Here is a 22,505-nt window from a genome sequence, read left to right on the forward strand (position 1 = left end):
CGTTAATTTAAAAAAGGCATTATCATCCCTAGTTTGGGCCTTAATATCGCGAAGGTATTCCAAAATTCTAATTTATTGTATGTGGTCATATAGTTGCTTGGGAAGTGATTATGTAAACTACTTCAATGCCATATTTTTATTGTGCAGTTGCATGTAATAACAATTGAATAAAATTGTCATGTCGAGACATAACAGTCCACAAAATGGCGCGATGTTCATCAACAAAATGGAACCCATAACATTTTTGTATACATTGTCCGGCATTAGGAGTTTTAGAATATGTTCCGATTCAATATCCGTTATAATATTGTTTTTATATCCTGTTGTACTTGTTGTTTTAACTTTTTTGTACACAGGCCACGTTTATGTATATATGTATTACAATTTCGTCGGACAATATGGAAGTCTTCTCTGCATCGCTTACGCCCTCATGCATAGTTGTTTATTAATTAACGTTGTTCACTATTGGCTATTAAATGCTTTTTCTTTCGCAAAATTAAAAAATAAATTATTAAATAATTTCGAAATAATTCAAGGCGATTTAAACGAAACAAATCTTTTTTTCGCGAACAACAGAATAGTTATTATATATCACGTGGTGACAGAGGCGTTTTTTATTTTTGCGTTCCTTGTGTTAATAGTTGGGCAAGATAACAGTGTCCAAAACCAAATGGTTATGTTCTACCTAATATTTTTGACGCAATGTTCTGACATGTGCATTTTACAGTTTTGTAACATGATCAATGCGACTATGTCTTATTTAAATATTATCAATAACACTCTGAGCCAAGCTTTCGATTTAAACGACCAATGTATTATTGATTGCGATCCGATATGTTATTTCGTGAAGTATAGCATTATTAGGCTTAACATTATGGAAACGAAAAATCATGATTGTGGATTGAAAAATGTTGATTTCCGTCGGACGGAAGTTGAAAAATCTGTACAAGTTTTTCAAAAACTTACTGCGAACGTCAGTCTCATCAATACAAACTTCAATTTAGTGGTAGGTATGTCTTATGGAATTATTGAAGTACATAACAACCTATCACATGTTTTACGTCTAATCACGGAAATAAACGAATGAGTAAAAAAATACAAGATAAAAAGAACTTTTTATATACTTACAACGTTTTTAAATTTTCTGTTGAATTATTATGCTCAATATGCTCAAACTTGTACTTGATATGAAGTAAATAAACAACAAACAAACAAATATAGAATACTGAAATGTCATTTTGATTTCCATAGTAACGCACGTATATATTAATAATTTAGTTGCTAGGACCACTCCCTAAGCAACCAATAATAGTCTTTTACTTTTTACGGATTTTTCTGAAATAACTTTCCATACAAAACAGAATTAACTGAAAATAAATTCAATTCTGCTTAAAGGTGGCTAAAAGTATTAAAATAATACATTGGCATCGTGCTCTGATCAGCGCTCGAAATGGAAAAGTTTACGAACCGGAGCGCTCCACAAATTTTCTGAAGATATTTACATAGTCATCAAATCGTATTTGTATTTTATAAAAATAAGTGTGTCAGATTTTCTATTCTATGGCCTATCTAGCTCAGATGGTCAACATATTTTTTCCACGAGACGGAGCGATAATTTTACAAATTTCACGAGCCGGAACGGCGCTCCGGTGCGTTCCGTTCCATTTCGAGCCCTGGTTCTGATATATTTTAAAATTTTCAAATGTCTAGCTAGTCGGGAAGTTAGTTAAAAATCGATTGCAAGATTTGTACTGGACAAACAACTACCGGACAAACAAGAATACGAGCTAATAAACACGTTGTAAAATGTCGAGCTTTGACAGTCGGCATAGTTAAACGTAACGCACTGTCTTGAATTGAATCTTGAAATTTTGTCTTATTTACATAATATAATAATATTGGAATGAAAGCGACACCAATATTTTAATTTCGTGCTCAAAAATTAGGTGTTGTCCCAATACGGTCACAACTCCAAGGAACGACTCAAAAGTCACTTTTCACAATCGAGGGCGATCGTGGCAGACGGTCGGGCCAGACAGTTGGCTGGAGAATCTTTCAATCTAATTTGAGCTTTATCCGAACTATATAAGTATACATTTTTTAATGTAAGTATAATTTTATTTAAAATCTAATTTTTTTTTCTTACATATTTCAGTTATTATTATCACCTCTGTATGTACTGTTATCCTTCGTCACTGGTGTTACAATGCTGATAATGCATGATACAACTACCTTTCCTGTAAGTACATATTATATTTTCGTATCAGTGGTCGAAATAGAAAATATTTCAAAAATTTTAAAACGACATCTACAAATCCAAGAAGAAGAATCAGAGTTTAAAAAAATTATAAGGTTAATAAAATATTGGATAAATTAATAAAATTGCCTATGGTTTGGTTAGTAATTTGAGAAAAAGTTTGAATAAAAATCCGAATACATATTATAAATTACATGAATTTAATTATTTTCAATAGGACAAACCAAAATATAGTTTATAATTTTTCACGAGACATAACGATTATCTCGAGAATTTCACAAACCGGAGCTGCGATCTTGTCTGTTCCGGTCCATGTCTAGATTAATGATAATGAAGTAATATAAATTATACATTTTACATACTTATTGTGAATAATACTGGTTGTTTATTTATTTTAGAATTCCTTCATAACTATTTTACACCTCGCCGGGTGGCTATTGCATTATTCGTTCAATGTGTTTGGACCTGCCTTCAGTTGTGAACTGCTGCACAGTGAAGAACAAAGAACTAAATCCATTATCTGCAAAATACTGCTCAACACAACCATCGGTATAAATATTTTTTTTCACTTAATGTAGGCAAAGCCCAACAACGGCGGCAGGGACCGACATTTATAGAATGTATTTTATAATATTATATTTATTATAGTCTATGAAAATAGAATCCACAAGAGTTTTAAAATTGTGATTAAAACTGTTCTAAAGGCAGCGGGCTACAGAAAATTATACTCGTATAAGTTGGGGGCATTCATATAGGCAGGGTTCGAAATGGACCGGAACGCACCGGAGCGCCGTTCCTGTTCGTGAAATCGGTAAAATTATCGCTCTGTCTCATAGAATAAATAATTTGACCGTCTGAGCTGGATATGCCATATAATAGAAAATCTAAAACACTTATTTTTATGAAAAAAAACACATAAAATTTGATAACTTTACTATGTAAAGAATCTTCAGAAAACTGTCGAGCGCTCCGGTTCGTAAATTTTTCCATTTCGAATGCTGCATATAGGTAAATAAATATTTTGCAAGAAGGTGCTCATTATGTGGCCTTGGATTTAAGCATTTGGGGGCCCTAGTCGAAACACCAATTGGGGCCCCCCATTGAAAAATACATTATTTTATATTTTAATCAAACTTCAACTAGGTACCTGCCAAAAAAGTGGCGCAAAAATCCGCATTTGTTTTAAATGTACATTTCGCTACCTGAAAGCAACAGTGGGGTATGTCAAAAATACTAGTTTTGAGGTAATTGAACATTAATGTTTATGTCATACAAATGAAATAGGTAGTTAATTTAAATGCTTATTTTATTTTTTCTGTGATTTATAATTTAGATGATAATGGTTGAATTTTGTGTACCTATCTATACCATTACAAACAGTAGGTTATTTCAGTTATCCACTGTTGCTTTGAAGTTACAAGACAATTTTAATAAGGGCAACATTTTTTCTTTTACATGGACTATTACATTTTTTTAAATTTCAGTGTTTCATTGTGTAGGTATCATCAATCGATTGGCATAGGTACTTATTTATTTCAAAATCGACTTTTTACGCTTTATCTCACTGTTGATTTCAGGTAGCGATTTCTTAAGTCAGTATTATGTACTCAATATTCTCTTATTAGGTGGTAATCTCATTCATTTTTAATGGTTACATTTTTCTTCGTCTCATTAATATTCCATGTAAAATTCCATGACATTGGTATCTCCAATAACGATCCAATGAATGTAATTAATACATTTTATAGAAAACACCTCCTCCAAGAAACAGACACTATTAAAGTCTTACCAACACTAAGCAAATTGACCCAACGCCCAAGGTTACATGTAAGTTGTACGTAAAACATTTCACCGTGGCACAGTTCGTCGTGAGCTTTCTTATCGGAAAGAGATGACCGTACTTATAATATACGGTCTACAATTTTATTAGATTCAATATGAACATTAATTCAATTTTCATAGCTGATTTTGGAAAAATTCATGAATTCAAGAATGAAAACCTTACCCAACCTAACAAATAATCCAGTATATCGGCTATTTTCAAAATTTGTTTGCTGCTGGCATCCGGTAAAGTTTAAACCGACAAGAACCTTGTTTTATTTTAGACATGAATTTTATGTCAGTACTATACGACCCAAAGAGGTTGGACGGTCTCTAATATACGGCCATTTATATTTCCGATACAAAATTACACGGTGAAGTGTGATACGGCGAACTGCATACGTACAAGTTTCCGGACACGACGCCCAATGACATCGGAAATTCTGGAAAGCTTGTATTAAGATCAGCGCTCGAAATGGAAAATTTTACGAACCGGAGCGAGTGATAATTTTACAAAAATATTAGCATAGTTATCTAATTTTATGTGTATTTTATAAAAATAAGTTTATTTGATTTTTCGGTATATGGCCTATCTAGCTCAGACGGTCAATTTATTTTTCTCATGAGACGGAGCGATAATTTTGAGGATTTTATGAACCGGAACGGCGCTCCGGTGCGCGTTTGTCTATTTAGAGCCCTGATTAAGATAAGAGTAATAAAAATATATATTTTACAATGTTTTACAATTTTGTCTTTTATTTTTTTCAGATCAGAATTACAGAATGGATTTGCAGAAATTCTTGAAGCTTCTAATAAGACATCCACTGAATGTCGTCTCCTGTAATATGTTTACTGTGAATTTTATTTTTTTATTTTCTTTCGTAGGAACAATGTCATCGTACACGATTATTTTAAACCAATTGTCAGTAGCTGTGAAACCAAAATGAAATACAAATAAAAACATGTGGTGATACACAATTTATTATATTATATTTTGTAACTATTATTTTACACGATACCTGTCCACTATACCAGTGCTACCCAACCGGTGTGCCGCAGGATGTTGCTCGATCTTTAAATGAAATCAAATGAAGAGCTTCGAAACAGTACAGTTCAAATTGGTCATACAATATTGCTTAAATTAAAGCATAGGTAACAAAATACCTGAAAATTACATCAAATTAATGGGCTCTTAACGTAATCAATCAAATAATTATATATATGCAGGGCTCGAAATGGACCAGAACGCACCGGAGCGCCGTTCCGGTTCGTGAAATCTGTAAAGTTATCGCTCCGTCTCGTGGACAAAATAATTTGACCGTATGAGCTAGATATAGCATATAACAAAAAATCTAGCACACTTATGTTTATAAATTTGATAACCATGTTAATATTCTCAGAAAATTTTCGAGCGCTCCTGTTCGTAAACTTTTCCATTTCCATTCCAGCGCTGTACACAAGTACCTACTTGTACACAAAAAAACTATATACTACACTAAAACAGTATATTATTAGTACATATCACTACTAACTAACTGTCATCCTATACCTATAATAATTATTTTTAGAAGGAGGTTTTTATTAAAGTTATACATCTCTAGGCGCGTTTGGGAAATCAGATCAGAGTGTATTTTTGGCGTGTGACATGACATGTAACACATAATTTATTTTTTCACACGAAAAAAAACGCACTCGATTGGATTCGAACCACCGATTGTTCGGTTATCAGCAATGTTCCCTGTAAGTTGTGCGCGTGTGCGCGCGCACACCTACCAAATTATGTCCGCACACATGTTTTTATCCCCCGCACAGTCCTCACACAAAAATATTGTAAAAGAAAGTTTCTTTTGCCAAATTTTAGTTTTGCTCGAATGTACGAAACCATCACATGCAGAATTCGTTGACACATTTCTTGGAAGGTAAAGGTCAAGTGCGATTAACGCGAGCACGCAAGTGAAATTTGACGTCGTGCGGGATCACTATATCCATCCCATTCTATCGCGTGCCAAAGTATACGAAAATAAGATACGTATTTTAGTGTTTATCAATGACCACCTATGTGCCGGGTCCTCTACATTTCTTAATCTTCAACTTGCAAGTAACATTGTCGTCAGTACAGTCTCATAGTAGTCTTTATTGTGAATTTTTTATTACAAATATATAGCTGATTTAATTAAAATATAAAAAACGTTCTGCAAGTTTCGTACATATTTAATATATTTTATTTAAGAATACTTTTTCCCCTTTATTTCCTATTTTTTTATTTACTTCAAACAAATTTTACAAAAATATAAGTTTTAATGAAAAATTGTATGTGTGTGGTTGTGAGAGGGGTGGGGGGGTGAATAAATATACCGCACCGGGTGATAGGTGACACCAACTCTAGTTATGCTACTGCTCAGATGCGTTGATGATCCGCACACACAATAGAAAAATTAGAGGGAACGTTGGTTATCAGCCGAACGCACTACCTTTACGCCACAGTATGATACTGCAATCGTGACGATTATACAGTACATTATTATAGTTTAGAATTATTCCGTTGCCTATGCAGCGAATTTATTGTTGTCGGCCATTTGCAATTCCTTACGTAAACAAACTATTAAACGTCATAGTGGCAGTTGTTACTTACTGTTAGTAAAACAACGATAAATAATTTAGTAATATAAGTTAAAGTGTATAGAAATAAACCAATGGCGTTCCAATAAGCGGTCCTTTTTCTTGAGTATGTAATTTAACAAAATAATTAAGAGCTAGTCGAAGAATCTAGTTTATCACAAGTTTTGTTTTTGTTTTGTTACGCCAAAGAAGTATAACTTCTAAGGCACGTACATACGAGGGTGGGTCAATAAGTCCTTAGAAAAGCCGACAGGTGGCGCGACTAGTACTGAAAGCGGTTTGTTTTCATGCAGCGGCACTACCGATTCAGTATGCTGCGAAGTTTCAATCAGATTGGTCGGGTTGTTGTGTGTTTCTCGTACATTTAAAAAAAAAAATTGCTTGTGGAAAATGGAAAAATGGAAAATGGAGAAAATTGAGTTTAGAGCTGTTATTAAACATTTTAATATAAAAGGGTTAACAGCAAAGGAAATAAAAAATGAGTTGGATTTAGTTCACGGCATATCTGCTCCTTCACTTGCAACTATTTATAACTGGTTAAATGAATTTAAACGTGGTCGTACATCAACAAAAGATGAACCACGCTCAGGACGTCCTGTAGAGGTGACTACACCAGAAATGATCAATAAAATCCACGATATGGTGTTAAGTGACCGAAGATTAAAGTTGAGTGAGATAATTGAGGTTACAGGGATCTCAAAAGGTAGCGTCATTTCTATTTTACATGACAAATTGGGCATGAAAAATATTTCTGCAAGATGGGTGCCGCGTTTGCTCACAGTCGACAATAAACGCAATAGGGTGGTGGCCTCTAAAGCCCTGTTGTCGCTCATGCAACGCAATCCGGATGAATTTTTTCGTCGCTTTCTGACTGTAGATAAAACATGGATACACCACTATACTCCCGAGACGAAAGAACAGTCAAAGCAGTGGATTGCGAAGGCAAACCATGTCCAAAGAAGGCGAAAACCGTAAAATCAGCTGGTAAGGTTATGGCTACTGTATTTTGGGATGCACGTGAAATTATTTTCGTTGACTATTTGGAAAAAGGAAAAACAATAACAGGGGATTATTATGCATCTTTATTGGACCAGCTAAAAAACAAAATTGAAGAAAAACGGCCTCATTTAAACAGGAAAAAAATCCTCTTTCATCAGGACAATGCCCGTGTTCACACATGTTTACGATCAATGGCTAAAATTGAAGAATTGAAGTTCGAATTGGTCGACCACCCACCGTATTCGCGAGATTTAGCCCCCAGTGACTTTTTCCTTTTCCCAAACTTAAAAAAATGGCTAAGTGGACAACGTTTTTTTTCAAATGAAGAAGTCATCGATCGGACAAATGCTTATTTTGAGGACCTTCCGAAAACTTATTTTTCTGACGGTTTAAAAAAAATTGAGAAACGTCTAACCAAGTGTATTGAGCTCCAAGGAGATTATGTTGAGAAATAAAAAAAAAATACAAAAATAAAAACTGTTTTAATGCTTTTTTCTAAGGAATTATTGACCCACCCTCGTAAGTTCACACACCGATTTTTTTTTGGTGGGGAGGGCGGTTAAAATCAATCGATGCGTCAGGCCTCCACGTCCCATTCGGTTGCCTGAAATTCATGGTGACTGTAAAAATGAATTATTATCGTCTAATGTATATTGTAGAAAATCGGGGTTCGAACCAGTAAGTTCGGGGGCCCCGAACACAAAAACTATAATTTATATATAGGTACTGATAAATCCAGGGTTCCGGTCTAGCTCAGTCAATGTTCAATTCGAACCCCGGTATCATAATTTTTTAAAAGTAGTTTCGTATCTTCTTTGGTGTTTTTGTCAATTAGTGTACGGCAAGGAGTAAACAAATAAAAAAACTCTGGAGAAGTAGTACTGTCCCACTTTATTCATGTATAGGTCACATTCAGCTTATTGTTTTATTACAGGTATTTATTAATACTAACTTATAGTAAACTTTAGACTCTAGACCGTCTCATGAGACCGATTTCCATCCGTAGAAAGGTTTCTGGACCCGAATACTTCGTTCGAGATCAGAATTTAATCGATCCTCGATAGTAGTTTATTGTACGTAATTTATTTTAAAATTCGAATCCATTACTTTATAGTTGCTTTCTTATTATGTGCGAATTAGTCATAATTCAAACTTGTTATCTTATAGTTACTTTTTTTTATAGCATACGAATTAATCGTAATTCTAATCAGTTATTTTATAGTTGCTTTCTTTTATAGCACATGAATTAATCGTAATTCTAATCAGTTATTTTATAGTTCTCTGTCGTTTGTTTCGTCACAATAGTTACGAGTATTTATAATATTCAGATATCGCGGTCGACTGTTAAAGACGGCGGTTTATTATTCACCGTATAAGAAAAACCAAATGGCCGCCCGATACTACAGAGGAATGTCTAATGACGGCGCTTAATCCAACAAAAAGAAATATCTCCCGAGAGAAAACAATTTCGCGCGATTGACTCTACGATTTGCCCGACAAAGTATCGTAAATCTGCCCGAACGGTTCTTTTTGTATGCAATTTTTCTTGTTACCACCAGACGTGGATTTTGGGATGAACGGCTTTTTTTTTTTACTGACTCGCGCCGTTGCTTTGCGTACCGAAATTTACATAAAGATTCGACGTGGGGTCTAGGTCGGAATCCCCAGCTGTAGCTGCTTTTTCTGAGGGAAAAAATCAAGCTTTTATATCCTCTGAAGGAGGTTGAGGTAGTGGGGGTGTTGAACATTTTGAATTCTGCCGTTACATTTTGATTACCGCCAATTTTAGAGCATAATTTTAATTAAATAATAGTTTTGTTCTATGTTGATTTCTGATCATTTTACAATGGTAATTAGCTTGTTGCGGTGCTAATGCAAATGTCCGACTTGAAATATTCTGAGAAAAGTCAATTTCAAATCAATTAATCTTCATTTTAAAAGTACAGATTTTCATGAACCTTCTCCGAATGGCCTTATCTGGGTGTCAAGCCGTAGCTGACGGAATTCCTTTTTTAATGGCCCCATAATTATTTTTTTTCGACCATGTCCGATCCTAATAGGATCATATGGGCCTCCACAGAGTAGAGGTTTGTATTAACAGATTTTTTTACGAGAAATGGATGTCAGCAACTTGCTCAACCTATTAGGTCCATACCCTGACTCACACACATATTGAAAAACAATATGTGTACTTGCCAGACCCAGGATTCGAACCTGGGACCCACGGCATGATAGTCCAACGCTTATGCCGCGCGGCCACCGTCGCCACAAATTGCAGTGCAAGACGATTGACTGCGCGTAAGGAACCATTAGGCGCCTTGAAGGCGGCTTTCGCTCTGGAGTTTTCTCGGAAAATGACATGATATCACATGATATAATATCACATGATATTTTTAACAACTCACGTAGTAATACGAGTTAAATGGCAAAGGCCTATAATCACTCATCATCTCGCGTACTTTACTTGAACCTGATCTTCCACGAACCGTGTCTTCAGTGCCAAAGACATGGATCGTGGGACTTAATCTGAAAACAAAACATCCTGTTGGATGACCAAGAGCGTAACTAGGTGCCCTTATCTTGCCTTTATTTGACAACGAGGCCAAGGGCGTGTTCAGGCCATCGTACACCCTCAAAAGGTACTCCAGATATATGACCTGAAGTCTGAGGACGCAACAGTACCTATAGTGTTTTGTTTATTAGATACTTTTTAAATCTTGTATAATAACAGATAGATATGACACCCCGGAAGTCCGGGTAGGGAGGGGAGTTGGGGCCGCACTGCCCGATCCGACCTCCGCGCTCAACTCTCCGGTCGGCCTGACGTTAATGACGCCCTCGTAGCGTGCCGTCGGTCGAACGTGTGAGTCACAAGACCAGCTTCCACTCTTCGACTAGCTCAGTGATGTACATCGTTCAGGGCGGTCAATTGAAGCTGGGTTTTGGGTTGGTAGAGCAGGTTCAGTGTACGGTAGGTCCTGACAGTTGGGGTAAATATAGGATGCCGGGATGATAAAAATGATGAACGCACCAATTAATCGACGCAAAGGTCAACAGTTTTTTATTATTAATTAGGGTTCACAAAAAGTTATATACACAATACAATACACAATTATTAAGTTTTCACAGTTTATAACTTTACAGGCACATTTGAGATCAAAGGTCGGTCAAAAGATCGCTGAATATTAATTAATTTTTTTTACGGGTCAATTCATTTTTTTTTCCACAGTGATCGCTCGGCTACACTATTATTTATAGAAGGGTTATTTGAGTTAATTTCTTCGATTTTGGGCGCCTTGTGTAGACAACGAAAAATGAACAAATCGCGAGCGAAAGAAGTCGGTACGTACTCGATCACTTTTGACTAACCGGATAGATTCCTGTCGATACAGAAATCGTTTTAAAAGAAAGTAGGTAAACAGCACAAATTATATTTTTTTTCACAAAGTCGACTCTAAGCGGGTCACGAAGCCCGTCAGGGGTCGAAGACTGGATCTTACTGCCTTGCCAGCCTGGACACCTACCGCGTGCCGCGGCCATGTCTCCTTTTTTTGGTTTTATTGCTGTCCCTCTCAATCTACCCCCGAACATTCACCCCTCTCTATCATTATTGCCCGCGGCGGGTACCTTCGGCTTTTACCCGCCATGGGTTTTTTTCCCGCCAGGTAGCCGTGTTACTGAATTCGGGGAATTGGGCTCAAAAGAAACAGCATTAGGTATGGTTTTTTAAAACTAAAATTATTCCTTTCGAGACTCGATCATACTCATCTCACGTGACCAACCTTTATCTCGCCCATCTGGTATTTTTTGAACATTTATAGTTAATTAATACAAAGCATCTTATTCATAGAGCGGCGATAGAAGGACTTTGGCTTGGCGGACTATAAGAACCATGAATGTGGCATCCATAGCTTCGCTCGTAATTTACCCTTAAGGGATCCTCCATACACGTATTAACGTGGAGGTATCAGATATATAACAGTTTTATTGCAAATAAATACGATATAGGTACTGTCATATCCATGATCATTATTGGGCCTCTCCCGATAGATAAAATTAATTATTAGGTATAACCATGTCACCTGACCTCCTAGTCAACAATGGGCGTACGTACGTCCATTATTCCTTGATTAGCTGTCAAAATATTCAACTTGTACTTAGCACGTAAGAAGTATTGTATTTAATTAATAATAAGGAGTATGTGAGGGGAGGGTGGCAACACTGCTAGTGAGTATATGGTCGCGAAAAGAAACGGTTGACATCCGGCCTTCTCAACTTGGAGCGACACGTAGAATTTGAGAAAAAAATTAATAACTAATTTTTGTGAATCCCGAGTCCCACCAACATCCCGAGCTAGCCACCAGGTCCCGGGGTATAACAATTAGTTGTGAATTGCCGATTCGAAGGGACACCGCGTATCGTATGTTGTCTCCGGGAAAAATAAGATAAATGGAACGTGGCCATCTTGTCTTGCACACGTGCCGTGAGATAATTTATAGTATCGTTAGCTGTGTGTTGCCTCCCGTCCGAATTCAATATTATACGTAGGAGTTAATTGCGCCCTGAATAAACAATAATACGAAAAGTTCCGAGTGTTTCATTACTAAATATATTTTCTTTAACCTTTCCCTTACCGTGATAAAAAATTACGCGCGTTCCGATGCTGTCGACTCAGTGGTCTGATAGAAATTTGGCATTGAAAGACATTTTAAACGCTAATCGATTGCATCAAAAAGTCATTTCTCTACTAGGAGATCATCGTGGCAACAGGAGTGTTTTAAAAATTATATTAATAATAAAAATAAATCTTGCTTACAAAAAACACAAAGTGACAGTTTGCTAGTTACGAAAAGAACAATTATGATACCCACCTTCAAAAAAAAAACTGAAACTGAGCTAGACCAGAAGTGTGGTGTTATATCAGTACCTACCTATTATATCACAAAAAAATATAGGTATTGTTGTTCAATTGAAATAACAGAAACCTATTAGTCATTGAAATCTACTGCTGCATCTTTGCTAGTTGTTGATAACCAATGATGGCTTCAATGTTGTTTCGGAGAGATGAAGACAAGTCCTGTATTGACATCCATTCGGTTTCTCTGTTTCGACATTGTCGAAAAAGCCTTCTCATGTGAATAGGTAGTGATAAATCCAGGGTTCCGGTCTAGCTCAGACAAAGTTCAATTCGAACCCTGGTATCACAATTTTTTTTTTAGTAACTGGTAAACTGTCGCTTTTTATTCTTAGTATGGTTTTTTTTAGGATTTGGGGCTGGGTAAAATAACGCACCGGAATTAGTTTTATAACGGCAGGGTATATTTACGTCGATGTCATATAATTATTACATAGTTTTATAGTTTCTTTTACGGACACAATATGTTTTTTTTAAAGAATTATTATAGGTTATTCATAACACACAATTTATAAGCGCAATTGATTCCAAAATATTTATATCCCCGAGCTGGTTACTTATAATATACAATAGCCGCGAAATACTATCGACACGCGATTTTTTTTTAATAGTTTATGTTACCGAGTACGAAATACGTGTCCCGCATCTTACTATTTTCGTCATACTCAAGCCATCTTGAAATTCATCCCCAACGGTTTTTTTCTTGGGCGACGTTGCATATCTCCAACGGTCAAAGACAATGTTGCCGGCCGACTTTTAACATTATTTTCTATTTCGGAATCAACGCTGTTAAATTGTTTACATTTATTTTGTACGGCACACTTACGCGTTATTACAACGTAGTGTCCGTACTGCGGATTTTTTTATAGATCTTAATTTTACATATCTTACGATTTAGTTATGACGTAATACTCTTTTTCTTCTCCTAGCACTGCCTAACATTCCTCTCTTTCATTCACAATACAAGTTATTACAATTTATTGGCGTTTTGCCTACACATTCTACTGACATGTTTAAGTGGCAAAAGCCCAATTTCATTCGTCGTCTCGCATGCTTTCTTATTTATTCAGGCCTGGTCTTCCACGAACCGTGTCCTCAGCCTCAAAGACACGGGCCGTGGGACTTATTTCTGGAAAGAAACGTCCCTCTGGGTGATCAAGGGTGCGGCTCGGTGCAGTTTATTTGACTACGAGGCCAAGGGCGTGTTCAGGCCACTCTACACCCCTAAAAGGTACTCTAGGTATAAGACCCGAAGTCCGAGGTCGTGACAGTAGGTAGTCGAAAATATGGACGACAATTTCAGATAAGGTAGGCACTTTTTTGAATAAGGATTTTTTTTTAAATTTTTGGCATGATATGCATTTTACAACGGAGGACAACCGAGACAACTATTTGTGGACCATCCGAAGTGTTCATTTTATCGCACGCGCAGAAATTCTCCTAGCACGCTAAAGAATAATAATTGTTAGGTACCTATTATAACATTCATCCAGATCCACATCCGGGACGCAAAATATCCTGAATTTTACAAAACACCAACTCAACTATTATTTCACAGACATTTTGTACCGATACGCAAGCAAAACCAAGAGAATTTTGATACACTACGTATTAAATAAGCATAAAATATTGAATGAGTCTGAAAGAAAAATTAAAATTCTGGGACAAAAGCTATCCGGATGAAAAACAATATTATTAATTATTAGGAAGAAAATCTAAAGAGCGCTCTCGAATTAATATGTATTCTAGAAGGAAATATTGTAGGTATTCGAGGAAAATCACACTGACTGAAAAACATAATATATAAAATGAAGCTTCACTAATAAAATTATATATATTTTTCCAAAATACTTATCCCAAGCAGGATCTAGGATTATTTGACGCCCACGGATAAATTGCTGTTCTTTACAGAGATTTTTATCTTCTAAGCCACAAAAAATTATTTCTGAGTTCCCTGTTCTTAGCCGAATCACAACCGCATAAAACCAAGACAAAAAACATGGGTACTGTTTGGTTAAAGCGGATACAGCGGAAAACGCATTTTGAAAATAGCCGATAAACTTGATTATTTGTTAGTTTGGGTTAGCTTAGGTTAGGTTAGGTTGGGTTAAGTTAGGTTAGGTTAGTGACACCTTCAAAGCGTCATTAGAGGAAAAAAGGAAAAAATGTTAAGACTCCTCCAAATCAACCTCAATGGCTGCCAGGTTGTCCAAGATCTGATAGTACAGATAGCTGAAGAGCGACTTGCAGACCTCGTGATTATCTCCGAGCAATACCGCGACGCAGCCAACAGGTGGTATGCAGATACCAACTCGAGATCCGCAATCTACGCACCGACTGGCCAGCTACGCATTACAGGTGTTGGAACCGACAGAGATGGTGGCTGGGTATGGGCAGAAACAGCAGAGCTGAGAATATACAGCTGCTATTTCTCACCTAACTCTTCTCTCGAGACCTTCGCAAAGGATATCCAACGCCTCGAAGATGACGTGAAGATGTCCACCGTACCAGTGATCGTCGCAGGGGATTTCAACTCTAAAGCTCCAGAGTTGGGTTCAGCTACCACAGACAGACGAGGAGCGATGCTCTCGAATATGGCATCCCACTTGCACTTACACTCAGCAAATACTGGTAGCAGAAACACTTTTATCCGAGGCAGCAGTGGCTCGGTCATCGACATTACATTTGTAGACGAGCCTATTGCAGCAAGAGTAAAAGATTGGCGGGTCCTTGATATTTACTCAAACAGCGACCACCAGTATATCAGCATCGAGGTAGAAGATTATCGCACTAGAAAACAAGCAAAAATGACAACTGCTGGTTGGGGCGTCCGACAACTCAACTTGGAAGCTTTTGACGAGGCGGTTGAAGCAAGACGAGTCGACATAATAAACGCCATAGATAGCGGGACGGGGGCTGAAAACATGGTCCGATCGCTCAATGATTCACTACGACACATTTGCGATGCATCGATGCCAAGGCGCAGCGGACACACTCAGCGCAAGCCAGTCTACTGGTGGACCGACGAAATTGCTGTGATTCATCGTGAGTGTCTATCATCCCGACGCCGAGCGCAGCGAAGTCCTTGCAACGAGGAAAAACGGCTTGCCTACCGCGATGCCAAAAAAACATTACAGAGAGCCATCAAAGAGAGCTAGGCGAGATGCTGGGCAGAACTGTGTCACTCTATTAACACCGACCCATGGGGAATGCTCTACAAGTTAGTGCGAAATAAGCTCCGGAAAACAACCGTTGACCCCTACCTCGAGAACCCAAAAAATCTGGAGTCTGTAGTAGATGGACTTTTTGCGCAGCATCCTGAGAGAGGAAAGCAGACAGCGACAGACCAAGACGACGTAGTTATCCCATTCTCTTGGGCTGAACTCATAGAAGCAGCAAAGCGGATTAAAGTGGTCAAAGCACCTGGCCCGGATTGCATCCCAAATGCGGTCATTAAGCGAATCGCTTTGAGGGACCCTGATCTGCTGCTAGCTGTATATAATACTTGTCTGTCCGAAGGAATCTTTGCAACTCCCTGGAAGAAGCAAAGACTCGTGCTCATCTCTAAAGGGAAACAAGGCTACCTGGCCCTACCTCGTATAGACCACTCTGCATGCTGGACGCAGTCGGGAAACTGCTGGAAAGACTCATCTTACAAAGACTCCAGCAATCCCTAGAAGGAGAAGAGACGGGACTATCGCCGCAACAGAATGAGTTCCGACCAGGCCGATCCACCATCGACGCAATAACCAAGGTCGTAGCAATGATCCGGGATGCATGGCACGGAAGCGTAAAGGCCTGCAAACATTGCGTACTGATTGCCCTGGATATTAAAAATGCCTTTAACACGGCCAATTGGGAAAGGACCCTCAACGCATTGACCGAAATTGGGACCAAGGACATCTGCTAAAACTAATAAGCAGCTATTTCTCCGATAGGGTACTAGAGTATGACAGTTCGGGCAAGAAGTGTGAGCGAAGCATCACAGCAGGGATTTCTCAAGGTTCAGTATTGGGACCGGCCCTGTGGAATGCCATGTACGATGGCCTGCTGATGGTGCCCATGCCAAAAGAAGCCATAATGACAGCATTTGCTGACGATGTGGCTATACTTGTTACGGCAAAAACGGTACCAATGCTTCGCCTTGCTGGAGAAGAAGCCATACGAAGCGTGAAGAACTGGCTGAACAATGCGGGACTAGCCATCCAGAAAACTGAAGCTGTCTTTTTCACAAGACGAAGAAAGCTGGCTCCCCCAACACTCGAGGTAGACGGCTTTGTGTGTGGTACCATTCTCACGATCTCTACGGTACTTCGGAGTGCAGATCGATGATAAACTACGCTTTGCGAAGCACGCGGAAAAAGCAGCTTCAAAAGCGGCGAAAGTAGGCGAAGACCTTGCCAGACTCATGCCTAACATAGGTGGGCCGAAACCGAAAAGGAGGAAACTCTATAGCGAAGTCGTACACTCCATACTCCTATACGGTGCCCTGATATGGGCAGAGGCAACAAATACCGAGAAGACACGACTGAGCCTAGCCAGAGTTCAACGGAGAATTGCACTGAGAGTCGCATCGGCATACCGCACGGTGACGGAAGAAGCCGTATTGGTGCTCACTGCAATCCCGCCTATTGACCTGCTAGCACACGAAAGGCAAGCGGTGTACAACGGGACGCAGAAGGCTGAAGCCAGAGAGCTGACCATGCATAAGTGGCAAGAAAGGTGGAATACATCCGCAAAAGGCAGGTGGACGCATAGACTCGTCGGTGACCTCAAAGCATGGTGCCAGAGAAAACACGGCGACTTGAGCTACCACCTGACACAAATGCTCACGGGACACGGATGCTTCGGAACTTACCTACACAGAATAGGTAAGGAAGCTACCCGTGAGTGCCATCAGTGCGGCGGATGTATTGAGGATGATGCGAATCACACGCTTTTTGACTGCCCAGCATGGCAAGAGTTGAGAGCCATCTTGAAATGCAAGTCAGGTGAACAGGAGCTCTCGCCGACGAACATGGTCTCCTCTATGCTGGGGAGTAGCGATGCATGGTCAGCATGATCTAAGTTTGCATCGTGCGTGCTGAGCAAAAAAGAAGAGGACAAAAGATCCCGGCGAGGATTAAACGTGGCCTGAAATAAGATAAAGACATAGCTGCCACCCTGAAGTACTGCTTACCAGCGGATTCCGGGGTGGCAGCTGAGAAGAGGAGGGGGGTTTTAGTGTGTAAAAATCCCACACTATCACCAGCCAATCGCCGCTGACTGTTGGTGGTGTCTTACGAAGATTTTCCCCCGCCGGAAAAAAAAAAAGGTTAGGTTAGTGAAGGCCTCCGACTTCCTGACTAGCTCAGGCACTTGGAAGTGGAGGTTCATTAATGTGGAGGAACAGGCAGGAACCTCATGGACGTGGAGTAACCAAGAAGTCACGGGGCACAAAGTCAATTAAACACCATATGAAATCTTCAGAACTCGTATTTTATTGTTATTAGAATATGTTTGGCCTTATGGCATTCCTTCATCAAGGATTATAGTCCAAAGGTATCATTCACATTGGTATCGAAAGTCCCAAAGGTTATAATAATTAAAAGAAACTCGATTTATTGTTATTATCCATACACCACAATTAGTAGAAAAAAGAAAAGTCAAATCAATTAATATTCGAAGTTCACAGTTCGAAGTCTCAATAAACAAGGGTCAACTAATATCCGAAGATCACAAAAATAACTACATTTATTACTTATTAATTAAAAATTAATCCGAGTATTATTAAAAAATTATTTTAAAATTAACTTAGTTATTATTAACTAATTATTTATAATTAAACTGTTTATTATTATTTGATTATGTAGACGAGATCGCGCGAGTCCCGGGACAACAAAGTGTGGCAGAGGCGACCCCCTGAATCCACAAGAAGACTGATATAGGATTTTAGAATCTTGCGTTTTAATTCAATTAGGGGTGGTCGCATTTCTTTTTCCGATGCTCGACCTTTTCTACCCTTACAGCTACTCACACCGATACCGCCATATGCTACACGTTTATATCCGGTTGACGGATGTCAGTCTATCAACCAAACATATAGTGATATCGATGTACATGATTAATATTAATATTATTTTAATTACATTAATTACCATATACCATTAACGCCCGCCCATACGTCTCGCTTTACTATTTAACTAACCCATTGCATATTATATTAAATTTACCTATTATATTACAATTTATATTACAAATCACATTACAAACCAAATCGTATTTTACATTTAATCTATCTTAATTAACCCTTTATCTAAACATGTATTTAATCAAAATTTAACCCTATTACCTATATGTACATGGTCTGAGACCGACTTATCTCCTCCACAGCTCACCTTGAGGAGTACTACCATTCGACAAGGCAAACTGTAGGACTCATTTGCATATTTCGGTCATGTTTGGCTTTATCGAGGGGCGTCTATCGTATATCCAGTGGTCGATTTGGCTATGGAGGTCAGACCAAAATAGTTGTGTCTCCAACTACTCTACCAGGGGGGCACCTACTCAAGGCTTGCGAATTCTGTTCGCGTCATTAGGTTAGGTTTGGTTAGGTTTACCTAACAAATAATCCAGTTTATCGGCTATTTTCAAAATGCGTTTTCCGCTGTATCCGCTTTAACCGAACAGTACCAAAACATGTTTTATAAAAGGGGATAAGGCAGCGCTCGAAATGGACCAGAACGCACCGGAGCACAGCTCCGGTTCGTGGATTCTTCAAAGACACCGTTCCGGCTCGTTGAATCCTTGAGGATACCGTTCCTTCTCGTGGAATCCTCGAGGACAGCGTGCCTTCTAAAATTTTCGAACCTCAACAGAATATTTAATATGGCGTTCCGGTTCAGATTGTGTTGAAATTGAGGAATATTTGATATATAAAAATATAAAAAAAAAAAAAATTAAAAAAAATTAAATAAAGGTTTAAACAATAATTTTACAGATTGAGGATCCCTGCATTTTTGAATGGGCCATACACAATAATATGTTGATACAAATACATGCAAGGCAAGTTTGTTCTTAGAAATGCATCTAGGTATATTTTTTTCCATCAATGCATTTCTATTTTTTTTTAAGAAAGCACCCTTTAGAAGGTTAGATTTATGGCTCTCTCGGTCTTCTGAATAAAACAATATGACATAATAGTATTTTATTTATGGCTGCCTCAGCTGTCACTTTCAAATGTCATTCTAATTTTGCATTCATTGCAACAAACGTTTGGTTGAGGCCCTTGTTCGTTTTGTAGATTCTGTAAAACATTTGCGAACTTTAAAAACAGTTCCTAGTCGTGCTGTTTACAAAATATGTATAATTTTGATCCCTAGTCTATAATCTAGATAGTAGGCAACTGATAAAATGCCTCGTACCTATTTCGCTTGCAATATTTCTCATGGAGACATAAGATGGACTTACGTAAGATTACGATAAAATATCTCCGCTAAACCACCGCAAAAATATGTACCTACTGCTGTATCTGGCTTAAAATATACAATTGGAAGCATTCTGCGTTCTTCAAAATATTATGGTACCTACATACCTAGTTAATTATTGTAAGATAACTGTAATAAACAAGGCACAACTCTCAAATACACTGGAAACATCAATAGTGCCATACGGTGATTGGTATAAATGATAATATTATACAGAGATCATTACATATTATTGTCTAAATCATTTGCATTTTCTGTCATTTATTTTTATTCTGTTTTGACATATTCTCAAATAATTGAAGTGAAGTTAGTCATAATAATATTCAGTATTGCCACCAAATGTATTCAGTGTTGCCACCAAATGGAAAAGTTTACTGGCAATACAACCTTTCGTACAGTAGAATAATTATAAAATACATGTGATAAAATAGCTGAAAAATTATTTAAAGCTCATAATAATTATTCATGTATAATTATTAAATTTATATGGTACCGTTCGCACACTTTCAGACACATTTACAATTTCAAAATTTTGAATTATTTATCGGGGAATGAAATTTTATAATATGAACACCATGACACATGAGATGTCACATTCGTGACGTCACTTAACATCTAATTACGTTTGTACTCATGCATACAAACGTGCAGTATATAGCCTATAAGGTTTTTGGGAATCTCATGCATACGACCCTAACTAAGATAATAGTATCTCTGCTGTTCAACAAGGTTTTTTTTACTTGCAGAAAAAATCACAAAAGAATTCATTTATGAAGGGTACTTTAAATAACGTACAATAATCCATACTGTCAGGATTGGTTTTTCAATTAAAACACATGGAACATGTAATTACATTGACATACTGTAAAAAATAATTTATTTGTTTGTTATACAAAAATAGTAAAATATGTGTAGGTATCTACCAAGGTTTGGAATTTCGACTCCTTGGTGTCAACCATATAACTCAGCTGACCTGTAATGTACCTGTGTGTAAATCGGGGGATCCCAACCACTTTTGATCTTGAGCACATTTGTAATCAATACGTGATGGAAAGTGGTCACAATATTTTTTTGAATGAAATGAGAGAAATTAATGAGACAGACAAATCCATAACTATCCAATTAACTTAGCATAAATTAATATAGGATAGCTTTTTAGCAGATAAATTTATATAGGTAGGTTTGACGTGTTCATAGTTTTGACTTTAGGTATATTAGAAAATCGAGGCCACTCATTGGTCAACCTTATGTCGTTATTAGGTGGTATGCAAAAAATAAGGTTTCGCCCCATTGGTATGGAGCAGTGACGTCCCTAGACAAAATGTCGCCCCTGGGCAGCGCCAATATGCCGCCCCATTTTTTAATACAGTATTTTTTATCATCCTTTCACGACTCCAATATCTAATAAATTTGCTGTATGCATACATTACTAACAAAATATTATACCACTAAAACATACAAAATTCAGAAAATTGAGATATGAAAAGCGAATAAATATATCCAAATAATCAGAGTCTGAGGTTCTATTTGGTTGATATTCTGATACATTTGTTTGTACCATTTAGCAATACACAGATTTATTATTTCCACGCCATTTTTACTGTGCTATGATTGTAGGTACAACATGTAAACAAAATAATTTTAGCTATGTCTACATACCAAATGTTTTTCTTCGATTTGCCGCCTTTCGAGTAAATGCCGCCCCCAAGCGATGCTCAATCTGCCTACCCCCACGGGACGTCACTGGTATGGAGTGGTATGCATACAAGGAAGTTTTAAATCGTGTAGTGCAAGTAAATTAAAATATCGATGGTCTCTGCACGATTTTATCGTATATTGGCGTCTTCTTTAGAGACATCGAGCGAATTTAAACTTCAATAGTGTCACTCATATCAAGCTGAGCTACTCTTATTTTTTTTATTTTGCTTTCATTACTTATGAATTGATTGACGGAAATACTTTGCAGTGAAAAAATAAGTAGGTACTTAGGTACCTAAATTTGAGAGGGATGTAAGGAACCAAGAGAGACCATTATCCAGCACTTGTTATTGATAATGTGATAATATTTTTAAATTGTCGAAAAATCAAAGACACCTTGTCAATACCATCAACCGGTGATTTGCTAACATCTTCTCGTGTTCCGTGACGGAGAGTATTGCAGGTATATTTCTCTAATTGCATTTCATACAATCTCATAAAATATATACCTAGGTACCTATCCATATATTATTGAATTGAGCAAATAATACATTGCAAAAATTCATGCTAGAAATGTTGACGAAATAAAAATAGGTAGATAGGTACATGGAAAAAAATTAAATAAAATCAATGAAGAATTCAAATAACAATTTCAACATCAGAAACCTATTAGAATAAGTTATCTCACATGCCCACATGGTGTAAACATTTTTTTCTAATATGTATCTAC

The 22,505-nt window shown here is 37.5% G+C and overlaps 1 protein-coding gene across 1 annotated transcript; it reads left to right on the forward strand.

Moving 5' to 3' along the window:
* The first annotated feature begins 14,776 nt into the window (after positions 1 to 14,776).
* Positions 14,777 to 15,769, forward strand: LOC147073205 (uncharacterized). Its single transcript, XM_085945620.1, has one exon. It carries the CDS (start codon positions 14,777 to 14,779, stop codon positions 15,767 to 15,769), a length of 993 nt encoding a protein of 330 aa, XP_085801746.1.
* Positions 15,770 to 22,505: the final 6,736 nt, after the last annotated feature.

Source organism: Rhyacophila brunnea, unplaced genomic scaffold (assembly GCF_057557595.1).
Source record: "Rhyacophila brunnea isolate RB1 unplaced genomic scaffold, BYU_Rbru_1.0 scaffold_18, whole genome shotgun sequence".
NCBI classification, from domain to species: Eukaryota; Metazoa; Arthropoda; class Insecta; order Trichoptera; family Rhyacophilidae; genus Rhyacophila; species Rhyacophila brunnea.

Bases quoted from the DNA above. Each gene is read 5' to 3' on its own strand.
- LOC147073205 (XM_085945620.1), top strand. From the start codon at position 14,777: ATGTTAAGACTCCTCCAAATCAACCTCAATGGCTGCCAGGTTGTCCAA.